The following is a 15,904-nucleotide window of genomic DNA, read 5'->3' as shown; positions in this document are numbered from 1 at the left end:
CATTATATGACCTGTAACTGTTTGGTTGATCTTTGGGGTGGTGATTCAGGGCCTGTTCTCTCTCCACTTAGACTGTGAGACCCATGAGGGCCAGGGACTGTGTCTGACCTGAATTATCTTATCTACCCCAGTGCTTAGTTCTGGGCTTAGCACAATCGTCTAAGTGCCTGGGAGCCAGAGGACATGGGTTCTGATTCCGGCCCTGCCACTTGTCTGCTCTGTGACTTTGGCCAGGTCACGGAACTTCTCTGTGCCTCAGTTACCTCATCTTTAAATGGAGATTAAAAACGGTGAGCCCCATGTGGGACAGAGACTGTGTCCAACCTGATTAGTTTGTATCCCACCCCAGCACTTAGTACAGTGCCGGGGGAAACCGTAAGTGCTAAACAAATACCATAAAAACAACACAGAACACAAAACCAACAGAAAAACTCCCCAGTCACCATTATTATTACTGGAGATTCTTTGTAAAACACTGGAAACATGTGGTTTAAGCCACAATCATTTTGAAAACATTGGAACACATCGCTGGCCACTACTAAAGCAGATCTGGCAGACCTGAGATGCTTATCGGTCTCTCCAAAGCTGCTTGATGAAGCTATGACTAGTAGAGTCAGGGTTGAAAGTGTCTTATCTGATCCAGTCCCTTCCACCACCGAGTAAATCAATCAATCAATCAATCGTATTTATTGATCTGTGTCTCATCCCATTCAACCTATTCTATATTGTCACTGTACGGACAGTGGGGAACTCCTCCAACTCAGCAGGCTATGAACTTGCAGGGAGGAATAAAAGTGCCAGTTACATACCTGGCTTTTCGAGCAGTGTGGCCTATGGAAAAAGCATGGGCTTTGGAGTCAGAGGATCTGGATTCTAATCCTGGGTCCACTGCTTGCCTGCTGGGTGACCTTAATCAGGTCACCTCACTCCTCTGTGCCCCAGTCTCCTCACTATAGAAGGGTGATTCAATACCTGTTCTCCTTCCCCTTTAAACTGTGGCAGAAATGGCAACCCAGTGCTTAATAATAATAATAATGACGGCATTTATTAACATTCCAAAGTCACACAGCTGGCAATTGATGGAGCCTGGATTTGAACCCATGACCTCTGACTCCAGAGCCCGGGCTCTTTCCACTGAGCCACGCTGCTTCTCTGCTTAGTTACAGGGTTTGGCACATAGCAAGTTCTTACAAAAATACTATTATTATTATTATTATTACAACTACTATTTGTGGTCACATTTTCTTGCCTTGAGAGGTTTATTAAGACTATTATGGTTTATTAAGGGATTAAGACTGCGAGCCCTATGTGGGACAACCTGATTAGCTCGGATCCACCCCAGCGCTTAGTACAGTACCTGGCACGTAGTAAGTGCTTAACAAATACTATTTAAAGAATTGGACTTCGACTATCTACTTGTTTTGTTTTGTTGTCTGTCTCTCCCTTCTAGACTGTGAGCCCGTTGTTGGGTAGGGATTGTCTCTGTTACTGAACTGTACTTTCTAAGGGCTTAGTACAGTGCTCTGCACACCGTAAGCGCTCAAAAAATACGATTGAAGGGAGAAAGGAAGAAGGTTTAACATCCCATACGACTGAAGGAAGAAAGGAAGGAAGAAGGTTTAACATCCCTAGTTTAATCCCTTTCCCTCCTCTGTCTCCTCTACATTTTTCCTTACTGTTGCTACACCTAAGAGCATCTCCTTCAAGACACCTTCACCAATTAATTCCCAACACCCTAAGGCATGCCAACCTTAACACTTACGTATTTCTATCCATCCTCGGCATTTTATCCGTATATATGTTCCGTCGTTTATTTCGCTATCTCATTATGACAGTCACACTACTATCTGAAATATCCTTGACTGTTTTCTTGCTCCTAGTATTTGCAGACACTTTAAGTCTACCCATTTCCTCATTAGATAATAGCTCTTAGTGGGCATGCACCTCATCTTCTCCTTCTGCTCTACTCTCCCAAGTGCTCAGTAGTGCAGTGCTCTGCACATAGCAGACACTCAATAAATACTACTGATGATGAATTTGAGGAAAGTGAAAAAAAAAACCACAAGAACAAAATCAGCAGGAATGAACCCAACAACCAACCACAGTAAATAAAATATATCAATATAAAGGGTGTCTCAAGTATGGCAAAAGTCATCCTGACAGGCAATTTGAGTCACTTCACTTCTCTGGGCCACAGTTACCTCATCAATAAAATGGGGATTAAGACTCGGAGCCCCATGAGGGACAGGGGCTGCGTCCAACCTGGTTAACCTGTATCTATCCCCAGTGCTTAGTACAGTGCCAGGCACACAGTAAGCACAAATAAAATAAAAATGAAACAGAAAGTGTCCTTTGTGAAGCAAGGTTCACAGGTAAGCTCTCGTATAAAGAGATTCAGAAATGTTCCCTCTCTGCATATGGCTCTCCCTTCAGGTGTTGGTTTGGGGCCAGGTATGAGTTTAGGACAAGTGTAAGAGGAATTTAACTGTAGAAAAATACACATCAAAAAATCACAAGTGTGGATATGGCCTTGCTCGTTCAAGTGGACTGAACCCCCCCGGGGCCTGCTGTGGGTTCAGATACAGGGTGGAATATTCATTACCTTCGAAAAGCCAGCCAGCTGCGATTAGATTCACAGCTAAGAGGGCTGCAGTGTGTGGGGGTGTGTGTGTATGTACATGCGTGCATGTGGGTGTTATGTACCTGTGTTTTCTCAATGAAATGCCATCTCTCTGACTGTGAGGGCTGTGAATGAGAGGAGAGCTGTGAAGTGGGGCTGCTCTCAATCGTGAAACCCAGTGGATGGGATCTTCCTGGTCCGATTTCCTTCCTTAGAAGTGGGGTGCGGTGGGATTTCCCGTCTGTTTGGAGGTTTCAAGGGAAGTAGCATGGTCTAGTGGATAAAGGATGGGCCCGGGAGCCAGAAGGACTTGGTTCTTGTCCGGCTTTGCCATGGGTCTGCTTTGTGACCTTGGGCAAGTCATTTTACTTCTCTGGGCCTCAGCTACCTCATCTGTGAAATGGGGATTAAGACTGTGAACCCTGTGGGACAAAGACTCTGTCCAACCCAATTACCTTGTATCTTCTCCAGAACTTAGTACAATGCCTGACACATAAGCACTTAACAAATACCATTATTATTATTATTATTATTATTACTATTATTATTATTATTACAGAGTACGGGCCTGGCAGTCCAAAGGACCTGGATTCTAATCCCAGCTCTGTCACTTGTCTGCTCTGTGACCTTGAGCAAGTCACTTTACTTCTCTGTGTCTCAGCTACCTCGTCCACAAAATGGGGATTAAGACTATGAGCCCCATATGGGACAGGGACTGTGTCCATTCCAATTACCTTGTATCTACCCCAGCGTTTAGAACAGTGCCTGGCACAGAGTACGCGCTTAACAAACACCACTATTATTATTATGAAATTATTTTTCCCACCAGTTCATTCATTCCATTGTATTTATTGAGTGCTTACTATGTGCAAAGTACTATATTAAGCACTCTGGAGAGTACAATACCACAACAAATAGACACAATCCCTACCCACAATGAGCTCACAGTCTAAAGTTTACTTTCTATATATTCCTGTTAACCTTCACCCAAGACATAACACTTCTGGACATTTTGACAGATGGATTTTTCAAACACATACACAAAAAAAGAAAAGAACCTGATCAGGTGGGCTCTGTCTGGCCCGCCCGGTCTGGTCATTTCATGTGGTTTCCCAGGGAAAGGAATCAGGAGCTGGGATGGCTCTCTTCTAAGGAAATCTTGTGAGCTGTTTGAAATGGGCACTTTCATTCTAGGCTTGTGTTGGAGTTCAGAGCCCCATGCCAGCACCAAAAGCTTCTCGCATCCGGTGGCGAGCTGCCTTCACTGGGCCCTAAAATGAGCTCTCGGCTCCTGTTTTCTCGGTTAGGTGACTGACGTTTCCTCCTAAATCTAATAATAATAATAATAATAATAATAATAATAATGGCATTTATTTAGCGCTTACTATGTGCAAAGCACTGTTCTAAGCGCTGGGGAGGTTACAAGGTGATCGGGTTGTCCCACGGAGGGCTCACAGTCAATCCCTATTTTACAGATGAGGTAACTGAGGCGCAGAGAAGTTAAGTGACTTGCCCAGAGTCACACAGCTTGACAATAGGCGGAGCCGGGATTCGAACCCATGACCACTGACTCCAAAGCCCGGGCTCTTTCCACTGAGCCACGCTGCTTCTCTTAATGGTTCTACTTATGCGGGACTCCTGCTTGCTAGCTGCTGTTTCCTCCACTGCCTCCCCTGAGCCCTGCAGCTCAATCTCCTGCTTCTCCTGATCCACCTGTAGCTGGTCCCGATTTGCTTCTGATCTGCATCCCCCACAACTTTCCCCCACAGTGGCCTGTCTGGGCCCCTACCTTCCTGATTTCATCAGCCTGGTTTTTGTGGGTCTCTGCTCCACGGGGCTCCAGCTCACTCCAGGCTCCTAATCGCTTGGCTAGGAGTGGGAGGGAGAGGGGGTAAGAGACCGGAGTATTCCCTCTAGACTGTACGCTTGTTGAGGGTGGGGAATGCCTCCGCCAACTCTGCTGAACCTGACTCTCCCAAGCGATTAGCACAGTGCTTTGCACACGGCAAGCACTCAGTAAATATCACCGAATGGAATGAATGAATTAGTTAATTAATTAATGGCTCCCTAACCACCCTACTACAGGGCTTTGGAAAAGCTTCCCTCAGCCTTGGAAGGAGTCTCTGGCAAGTAGTGAGCACGGCTAGAGCAGGAACTGAGGTGTGGAGAGAGTGAGGTGGGGGAGATTGGCTCCAGGGCTCAGGCTAGGAGTTGCCACCGCCTCCCTGGGACCACCTACTTCCAAGCTGCTTGTGGTGGGACTTGAGGGGCCAGCATGATGTCAGTGTCAGTGACTCAACGCTGACATGGAGATAACAGTCAGGGACATTTGGTCAGGGTCTCCCCGGCTGGTTGCTTCCCTGAAACGGGACAGGGATGGGAGATCGGCAGTCCCCGTTTGCAGCTGTCCGGGGTACATATTCATTCATTCATCATATTTACTGTGTGCAAAGCACTGTACTAAGCACTTGGGAGAGTACAATACAACAACAAACAAAAACATTCCAGCCCACAACGAGCACACTCCTTGCTAGGAGATCTTTTAGGGCAAAAACTCTTTTCGGAGTTCTACAGAATCCACAGAGCACTGTCTTTGAACTTGAATGACAGGAATTATATGTAGATCTAGACGGGAATTCTCTCTACTGACTTCACCCCGGAAGGCTGCTGCTTGGTTGTCTGACACTCCTACGCGAGTTTGGAGTTTCTGACCAGTAACAGTGATAATAATAATAAGTGCGGCATTTATAATTACTTAATGCTAACTGATTTAGCATTTTTTGACTGTGAGCCCACTGTTGGGTAGGGACTGTCTCTATATGTTGCCAACTTGTACTTCCCAAGCGCTTAGTACAGTGCTCTGCACACAGTAAGCGCTCAATAAATACGATTGATGATGATGATGATGATGATGATTTGTTACTTGGACTGCGAGCCCCACCTTGGACATGGAATATGTCCAACTTGATTATCTTGTCTCTATCTCAGTGCGTGGTACAGTGCTTGGCACACTGCAAGGGCTTAACCAATATTATTACTATTATTATGACAAGCACTGTACAAAGCGCTGGAGTAGATACAATACAATCAGATGACCAATTATCATCCTTCCAGATGCTCCCCCAGGAGCAGGAGATGGGACGGGGTGATGCGTGGCTTGGGGGTTTCAGAGAGGAACAGCAAGGGGGTGGGAAGGGACAGTCCTCCCTCCCACTCCTAATTCAGACTTGCTGGCACGGGAAGGGACTTTTAATTAATTAATGGCTCTTTTCGACTGTGAGCCCACTGTTGGGCAGGGACTATCTCTATATGTTGCCAATTTGTACTTCCCAAGTGCTTAGTACAGTGCTCTGCACACAGTAAGCGCTCAATAAATACGATTGATGATGAAGCCACTATGACGTGCTGCTTCTCACGCCAGGCTGCGTCGATCCATCAATCAGTGAGCAGCGTGGCTCAGTGGAAAGAGCCCGGGCTTGGGAATCAGAGGTCGTGGGTTCGAATCCCGACTCCGCCACTTGTCAGCTGTGGGATTTTGGGCAAGTCACTTCACTTCTCTGGGCCTCAGTTCCCTCATCTGTCAGATGGGGATTGAGACTGTGAGCCCCGCGTGGGACAACCTGATCACCTTGTTATTATTCTCTGTGCCTCAGTTCCCTCATCTGTAAAAGGGGGATTAAAAGAGTGAGCCCCACCTGATTACCCTGTATCTTCCTCAGCACTTAGAACAGTGCTTATTACTCTATTTATTTATTTTACTTATACATATCTATTCTATTTATTTTATTTTGTTAGTATGTTTGGTTTTGTTCTCTGTCTCCCCCTTTTAGACTGTGAGCCCATTTTTGGGGAGGGACTGTCTCTATACGTTGCCAACTTGTACTTCCCAAGCGCTTAGTACAGTGCTCTGCACACAGTAAGCGCTCAATAAACACGATTGATGATGATGATGAAGGGACATAGGTCAGGCTACTGCAGAGGCTCTGTGCCCTCCGAGTTCACACCACCTCCGAGTAACTGTCCCTGCCGGCTCAGGGAGCAGGTGGCACCCTGCCCAGTGGGATGCTGAAACAAGGCCAAGAGGGTTGGGAGAGAGTGGAAGGGTCCTGATTGGAAGTTAGCACGTCAGGTTGGGCGGCCTGGTGCGCCACATCTCTGTCATGCATGACTGGGCGTGTGACAGGGGTTAAAAGTGGCTGAGGCAGAAGGAAAACCCACGGGCTTGATGCCAGAGATCAACTTTCCCCCTCTCAGAATCAACCATGAGAGGAAATAGGGCAGGAGGGGGATGGCACGGTTGCTGGGCGGGAGCCGCCCATCTCTGGAGGGGGGCGGGATTTGGCCTGGGGCCTGAGCCCTCCCCGCTCTGGCACCTGAAACATGTGGTTAGTGCAGAATAATCACCCTGCCTGCTGCGGGTAATTCTTTCCATATGCCTGCTCTGGAGTGCGGAGGAATGAAAAGAGTTCGGCCTGGCAAGGAAGCTGAATTGAGGAGTAGCGTGGCTTAGTGGATAGAGTACGGGCATGGGAGTCTAAAGGACCTGGTGCTGCCACGTGTCTGCTCTGTGACCTTGGGCAAGTCGCTTCACTTCTCTGGGCCTCAGTTCCCTCATCTGTTCCCTCATCTCGCTCTCGCCTGTCCCGCCATCGACCCCCGGCCCGCGTCATCCCCCGGGCCTGGAATGCCCTCCCTCTGCCCATCCGCCAAGCTAGCCCTCTTCCTCCCTTCAAGGCCCTGCTGAGAGCTCACCTCCTCCAGGAGGCCTTCCCAGACAGAGCCCCTTCCTTCCTCTCCCCCTCGTCCCCCTCTCCATCCCCCCCATCTTACCTCCTTCCCTTCCCCACAGCACCTGTATATATGTATATATATTTGTACATATTTATTACTCTATTTATTCATTTTATTCATACATATCTATTCTATTTATTTTATTTTGTTAGTATGTTTGGTTTTGTTCTCTGTCTCCCCGTTTTAGACTGTGAGCCCACTGTTGGGTAGGGACTGTCTCTATATGTTGCCAATTTGTACTTCCCAAGCGCTTAGTACAGTGCTCTGCACATAGTAAGCGCTCAATAAATACGATTGATGATGATGATGATGATCTGTAAAAATGGGATTAAGAGTTTGAGCCCCATGTGGGACAGGCACTGTGTCCAACCTGCTTAACCTGTATCTATCCTGGCACTTAGAACAGTGCTTCGCACATAGTAAGTGCTTAAAAAGTACCATTATTATTATTAGAGAAGCAGCATGGCGTAGTGGATAGAACATGAGCCTGGGAATACAGAAGGGAATACAATCCCGCCTCCACCACTTGTCTCCTGTGTGACCTTGGGCAAGTCACTTCACTTCTCTGTGCCTCAGTTCCCCTCACCCGTAAAATGGGGACTGAGACTGTGAGCCCCATGTGGGACAGGGACCGTGTCCAAACCAATTTGCTCATACCCACCCTGGTGGGTACACTGCCTGGCACATAGTAAGCACTTCACAAATACCACTATTACTACAAAAGCAGCGTGGCTCAGTGGAAAAGAGCCCGGGCTTTGAAGTCAGAGGTCAGGGGTTCAAATCCCGGCCCCGCCAACTGTCAGCTGCGTGACTTTGGGCAAGCCACTTAACTTCTCTGTGCCTCAGTTACCTCATCTGGAAAATGGGGATGAAGGCTGTGAGCCCCCTGTGGGACAACCTGATCACCTTGTAACCTCCCCAGCGCTTAGAACAGTGCTTTGCACATAGTAAGCGCTTTACAAATGCCATCATTATTGTTGTTACTATTAGGAGCTGGGTAAAGGAGGTTTCGGAGACATGTGCAAGGAGAGATGGTTTGCCTTTCCTCCCTTTCGGGAAAGAGAAGGTTTTTTCTGAAGCCCCACAAGCACCCAGTGGACGGTCGCCCTCCAAAGTGGCTTTCGCGTTGGCAGTGTACTCACATGGCGAGGGGTCTACGAACATAGGGTCGATGTTGTGCAGCAGCTCCACTCTGGGGGATGGGCTTCCTTCGCTAGAAAACAATTTATTAGGAAGCATTAATTTCCTTTTTTACAATGCTATTTTACAATGCAATGCCCATGTGCTATTTTCATATTTCCTCTTGTTCTGCTCGTAGGAAATGGCAGAGCTGCTGTTCGTGTCTCATTTTGAACTTTAAATTTGAAGGCTCAGGACTTTCTAGGGTATAATCACTATGTCCGGGATATGACAGATATGATATAAAGACCCCTTGCCGGGAAAACAATGAGAATATCTGCTGATGACAAGTAAATGTGAACCCAATTATCTTTCTGAAAAATTAGCCAAGTTAAGGCGAATGCTAATTAGGCAAAGGGGACAGCCACATCTGACTCCAAAACGGAAGCATTTCTATTCCATTTTTTTGTTCTCTCTTCTAATCCCCAGATCTTCCAATCTGACCTACAAGTGTCCATTTTCACTGTCTCCTGGGTCTCTTTCCCTCTGGTACCGTTTCAAGAACTTGTAATTTACTGCCATCTAATCTTCAACTGTCGTATCACATTATTCCAAACATCTTCCTTCACTTTCTCTCTGTGAGCCAGTCCTGGAGAGCTCAATATTCTTCCTTTCTCTTATCAAACTTCCCCTTTTAAAGGTCCCGTGAAGGAGTTTTGGCCATGTACACCGGTCTTTTCAGTCACGCTCACATGCACTGGCCGGATCTCACTGTCAGTAATAATAACGATTATGGGATGTATTAAGCACTACCATGTACCAAGCAGCCGCAGTCCCGCATGGGACCCAAAATATAAGAGGTAGGGAGAAGAGATGGGAAAACTGAGGACCAGGTCCAAGATCACACAGCAGGCCACTGGCAGAGCTGGACCTAAAGCCCAGTTCTTCCAGACTTTCAGTCCCATGCTCTTTCCCCTGGGCCATGCTATAGCCCAGTATCATCACCTTCAAAAACGAAGGAACAGATGGCCATATTCATTCATTCATTCATTCATCCATTCATTCATTCAATCGTATTTATTGAGCGCTTACTGTGTGCAGCGCCCTGTACTAAGCGCTTGGGAAGTACAAGTTGGCAACATATAGAGACGGTCCCTACCCAACAGTGGGCTCATAGTCTAGAAGGGGGAGACAGAGAGCAAAATAAAAAAATGTTAACAAAATAAAATAAATAGAATAAATATGTACAAATAAAATAGAGTAATAAATACGTACAAAACATATATACATATATACAGGTGCTGTGGGGAGGGGAAGGAGGTAAGGCAGGGGGGATGGGGAATCTATAGATAAACCACACCACCATGCAAGCGGCTGTCCATCTCTGTTTTCCCTTTCCCCGGTTCTCTCTATTCTTCCATTCCAGTTAATATTTTAAGATCCCATGCTCCTAATGTTTTATTCTTCTCCTTTGCCATCTGTTTACGATTTGGTCTAGCCTGTTCATTTTCAAGGCATATATTGTTCCGATGACTCCCTTTTACCGTAGGGAATTCACCTGAAAATAGAAGATTCAGTCACCCCTAGGACTACTGTATAGACTGATGTCTGTACACTACCCATTTACTCATTTCCCTTTCCATACTCTTTCAGTTGCATCTGCTCCCTACCACCTGCAATTCATGTATTTGTCTGCCTCCCCATTCATGTTTTTTTAACCTCTTTTGTATTCTCCCAAGCCTTTCCCAATCGTTTCCCAACACCCCAAATCATTCCAACCCAAGAGCTATCTCTACCAGTTACGTACTTATTTGTACTCAGCCAGAGCACTTAATAATAATAATGATGGCATCTGTTAAGCACTTACTATATGCAAAGCACTGTTCTAAGCACTGGGGAGGTTACAAGGTGATCAGGTTGTCCCATGGGGGGCTCACAGTTTTAATCCCCATTTTACAGATGACGTAATTGAGGCCCAGAGAAGTGAAGTGACTTGCCCAAAGTCACACAGCTGACAGTTGGCGGAGCTGGGATTTGAACCCCTGACCTCTGATTCCAAAGTCCGGGCTCTTTCCCCTGAGCCATGCTGCTTCAGTTGTGTATTATACTGCATTTACTTGCATAACTGCCTCCACCATGGAATTGTCCTTCCCTGATTTTTTGAGGAGGAGATAAAAGATAATTTTTGAACCATATTAACTATAAGCAGTGACAGTAGCAGGCGCCAGGGGAGAAAGAGGAGAAGGATAAGAACATGACAAAGCCACAGAGACTGGCTTGGGCAGGGGGATTAAAACATTTCTTCAAATTTTTTAAAATGGTATCTAAGGGTTTACTATGTGGCAGGCACTGTACTAAGCACTGGGGTCGACACAAGCTTATCAGGTTGGACACAGTCCAGGCCCCGCATGGGGTTCACAGTCAATCCCCATTTAACAGATGAGGTAACTGAGGCACAGAGAAGTTAAGTGACTTGCCCAGAGTCCTGCAGCAGACAAGAGGCAGGGGTCAGGATTAGAATCCAGGTCCTTCTAACTCCCAGGCTGATGTCCTGTCCATTAGGCTACAATGCTTCATTGAAATAGGATATCTCAGAGGAAAAATAGGAGAAGGATGGAATGCAATAATGCAGCAGACAGGGCTTGCCCCAGGGGATGAGGAGCAGTGTGGCTTAGTGGAAAGAACATGGGCTTGGGAGACACAGGTTGTGGGTTCTAACCCCCGCTCAGCCACTTACCAGCTGTGTGACTTTGGGTAAGTCACTTAACTTCTCTGTGCCTCAGTTACCTCATCTGTAAAATGGTGATTAAGACTGTGAGCCCCACGTGAGACAACCTTGTATCTACCCCAGAGCTCAGAACAGTGCTTGGTACATATTAAGCACTTAACAAATACCATAATTATTATTACTATCCTTGTTATTCTTCACTGAAATGAGACCACTCTTGAGGAGGGAGAAGAGGTAGAGGAGGGAGAGGAGGAGGAGGAAGGGGGGGGGCAAGGCCAAATTAGTGCAGGGGCTCGCAAGGCTGACGCCTGGCAATATAGGCTCAAGAGAGTCTGCTTTAAGCCCCCATTCTTATTTGACCTATAAAATAGCCCCACTCCAGTTTTAATGTTGCAAAAATTATGCAAAAAGTGAAGCAATTATGCAAGTGAATACGGTATGCACGTTCAACTGGACACTCAGCCATTTATTCTGATTTCACGAGTTCTAAATATTTTCATATCTATCTTGACCGTAAGAATGTAGGCAGGAAGCATGTCTTACAATAATCATAATGATGGCGTTTGTTAAGCGCTTACTATGTGCAAAGCACTGTTCTAAGCGCTGGGGGGGTGATCAGGTTGTCCCACGTGGGGCTCACAGTCTTCATCCCCATTTTACAGATGAGGTGACTGAGGAACAGAGAAGCCAAGTGACTTGCCCAGGGTCACACAGCTGACAGTTGGTGGGGCCGGGATTTGAACCCATGACCTCTGACTCCCAAGCCCGGGCTCTTTCCATTAAGCCACGCTGCTTCTCGCCTTTGCTGTTTTACGCTTATGCAGGTTGTCTTATGCTTCTGTTGTACTTCCCCAAGCAATTAATAGTGTATTGCACCCCCTGGGTGCTCAATAAATACCATTACTACTACTACTGTTCTCTGCCCCAAACAGGCCTTCATTCAGTATTACTGATTGATTGGTTGATTGGCTGATTGATCTTTTCTTCAGGATCACTGGTGTGGTATCGCTATTGCAGGTTAAGCTATAAGGCCTGGGTGATTCTACCAAAAATAGGGCTAGTGCCATTTAAGGGAGACCCCCCAAGGCTACCCCCTTCAACTCTAAAAAGTTGTGACCCACGGAAGAGATGATTTGAGTCTTACACAGTAAACGGCTTTAAAAATAGACAACTCGGGGAACACCGTTTCTCCTTAATCTGGAGGAACCACATGGATTCAAAAATAACAAGCCTAGCTGTGGTGAGATGACAGATCAGGATACCAGAGATTATGAATAATCTAATGATTATGCATTTATCAAAAAAGCTCTGAGTCAGTTATAATGTCCTATAAGCCGAAGTTGAGGAAAATGATGTCTTCAGGAAAACATGTCAAGATGTTTCTTTTTAAAAAAAGCTGCAGAAGTAACGAATATTTTGATAGGGAAGTGGTTAGAGATATGATGCGGAAAAATACAATAAGTGGCAAGAGATGAAAAAAAACCATCAAAACATCCTCAGTGACATGAGGTCATTAGAGACTAAAAACCTTCTATTATTTCTTTCTCCGGGGTTGACTTTTGCCCGAAAGTATCCTTCTGTTACTCTTTATGGTAAAGCTACTCCGAAAGGGAACATTTCCATTCAGAAAATACTGTTTTTAACAATGGTATTTGTCAAGCACTTACTATTTGCTAAGCAGTGGGGTAGATACAAGCTAATCGGGTTGGACACATTCCACATCCCACATGGGGCTCACACTCATAATCCCCATTTTACAGGTGAGGGAACTGAAGCACAGAGAATTGAAGTGACTTGCCGAAGCTCACCCAGCAGAAAAGTGACGGAGTCAGGATGAGACCCCAGGTCCTTCTGGCTCCCATGCTCTATCCATTAGGTGACAAATGAGCCCTCCTTCACTGAATTTAAGAAAGATCCCAAAGTCCAGATTTTGAAAAGAAGAGTGACAGACACCAAATTAAACAGCTCAAACACCAAGAAGCACCATGAGAACAGTGCTCTGCACATAGTAAGTGCTTAATAAATGCCATCATCATCATCATCATGACATCTGAAAGAAGACATGCAGACAAATCCAGAGCCTCTGTGGTTAAAGGCAGGAGAAGTTTTAATTTTCACCCACCGGTCTATATTAATCAGGCATGGTTTTGCAATTTAATGCTGTCCTAAGAAAGCTGGGCACACTTCAAAATGGATACTTCACTTTGTGCAACCGTTGTGCACTTCTAATTAACCCATATTGTCTAGGGGGTGAAATCTCAGCTGTGAGAACTCTTGTTCATAAACTGTCTGTCTCCCCCTTCTAGACTGTGAGCCCGCTGTTGGGTAGGGACCGCCTCTATATGTTGCCAACTTGTCCTTCCCAAGCGCTTAGTACAGTGCTCTGCACACAGTAAGCGCTCAATAAATACGATTGAGTGAGTGACAATCGCAAATGCTAAAATGGCTTCAACCCAAACCCACTGTTGAGTGAACAAGGTTACTTTAAAATTGCCCATTAACAGGATAGTTCTGCTCTTTCAAATAACATCGAGATGAACTTGCGGGTTCCTTCCCCCAAATGCGCCATGAAATCCTCTGCCGTATTTTCCTCACAGATTTTCTTTTCTTGGAGTTACGAGGGAGAGGCAGCAGTCGGCAACCGCGTTACAAAATGTGACGTTGGTTGGCATAAAGCGGTGGATCACGAGTCCGGCATCAGAGAGGGATAGCATTTGTTAAGGGCTTCCTGTGTGCACAGCACTGGACTAAGCGTTGGGAGAGATTTCGTGGCTCAATGGGAAGGGCTTGTCTCTATATGTTGCCAATTTGTACTTCCCAAGCGCTTAGTCCAGTGCTCTGCACACAGTAAGCGCTCAATAAATACGACTGATTGATGGATTGATTTGGAGTCAGAGGCCGTGGGTTCAAATCCCGGCTCCGCCACCTGTCAGCTGTGTGACGTTGGGCAAGTCGCTTCACTTCTCTGGGCCTCGGTTCCCTCATCTGGAAAATGGGGACGAAGACTGGGAGCCCCTCGTGGGACAACCTGATTACCTTGTATCTACCCCAGCGCTTAGAACAGTGCTTTGCACATAGTAAGCGCTTAACAAATACCAACATTATTAGAGAAGCAGCGTGGCTCAGTGGAAAGAGCACGGGCTTTGGAGTCAGGGGTCATGGGTTCGAATCCCGGCTCTGCCAATTGTCACCTGTGTGACTTTGGGCAAGTCACTTCACTTCTCTGGGCCTCAGCTACATCATCTGTAAAATGGGGATTAAGACTGTGAGCCCCCTGTGGGACACCTTGATCACCTTGTAACCTCCCCAGCGCTTAGAACAGTGCTTTGCACATAGTAAGTGCTTAATAAATGCCATCATTATTATTTGGACTCAGAGGGCACGGGTTCGAATCCCGCCTCCGCCAATTGTCAGCTGTGTGACTTTGGGCAAGTCACTTCACTTTGAGAAGCAGCGTGGCTCAGTGGAGAACAGCCCGGGCTTTGGAGTCAGAGGTCATGGGTTCAAATCCCGGCTTCGCCAAATGTCAGCTGTGTGACTTTGGGCAAGTCACTTCACTTCTCTGGACCTCAGTTCCCTCATCTGTAAAATGGGGATGAAGACTGGGAGCCCCCCGTGGGACAATCTGATCACCTTGTAACCTCCCCAGCGCTTAGAACAGTGCTTTGCACATAGTAAGCGCTTAATAAATGCCATCATTATTATTATTATTATTTCACAAGTGAGAAGAAGGACACGGTCCGGTCCCTGTCACTGAGCAGAACCCGACAGAATACTTGACCCAACCCCCAGTGGTGGAGGGTGTGACCCACAAAGTCCTGTCCGGGGCCCTATCACTGATGGAGATAACCAGGTGGTGGTAATAATAATAATAATTATTATTACGGTACTTGTTATGCGCTTACTGTGTGCCAAACACCATTCTAACTGCTGGGGCAAATGCAGGTTATTCAGGCTGGACACAGTCCCTGTCCCACATGGGCTCACACTCTTAATCCCCATTTCACAGATGAGGTAACTGAGGCCCAGAGAAGTTAAGTGACTTGCAGTGAACCCAGCACAGGGTAGCCAGTAATGGGAGCAGAAGGGAAGTGCAGAGAAGGGGCACCTGGATATGAGTCTGTCTCGTTCTGTGCGTTTCTCTGTATGTCCTTCCTTCCTTCCTTCCTGCCTTCCTTCCTGCCTTCCTTCCTTCCTTCCTTCCTGCCTTCCTTCCTTCCTTCCTTCCTTCCTTCCTGCCTTCCTGCCTTCCTTCCTGCCTTCCTGCCTGCCTTCCTGCCTTCCTTCCTTCCTTCCTGCCTTCCTTCCTTCCTGCCTGCCTGCCTTCCTGCCTGCCTTCCTGCCTGTCTTCCTTCCTTCCTGCCTTCCTTCCTGCCTTCCTTCCTTCCTGCCTGCCTTCCTTCCTGCCTGCCTTCCTGCCTTCCTTCCTGCCTGCCTTCCTTCCTTCCTGCCTTCCTGCCTTCCTTCCTTCCTGCCTTCCTTCCTTCCTTCCTGCCTGCCTTCCCGCCTTTCTTTCTTTCTCTCTCTCTCTCTCTCTCTCTCTTTCTTTTCTTCCTTCCTTTCTTTCTTTCTCTTTCTTTCTTTCTTTCTTTCTTTCTTTCTTTCTTTCTTTCTTTCTTTCTTTCTTTCTTTCTTTCTTTCTTTCT

The 15,904-nt window shown here is 46.6% G+C and overlaps 1 protein-coding gene across 1 annotated transcript in view; it reads right to left on the bottom strand.

The window, feature by feature from the left end:
• Positions 1 to 15,904, bottom strand: part of ARSB (arylsulfatase B) — a 143,954-nt gene that overhangs the window by 48,877 nt on the left and 79,173 nt on the right. Inside the window, exon 6 of the mRNA XM_038765558.1 lies at positions 8,554 to 8,624. Coding sequence (XP_038621486.1) covers positions 8,554 to 8,624 — 71 coding nt within the window. The remainder of the gene's footprint in view (positions 1 to 8,553; positions 8,625 to 15,904) is intronic.

The sequence above is a fragment of the Tachyglossus aculeatus genome, chromosome 23 (genome assembly GCF_015852505.1).
Source record: "Tachyglossus aculeatus isolate mTacAcu1 chromosome 23, mTacAcu1.pri, whole genome shotgun sequence".
Lineage (NCBI taxonomy): Eukaryota > Metazoa > Chordata > Mammalia > Monotremata > Tachyglossidae > Tachyglossus > Tachyglossus aculeatus.
This window is presented reverse-complemented; position numbering and strand designations above follow the sequence as displayed.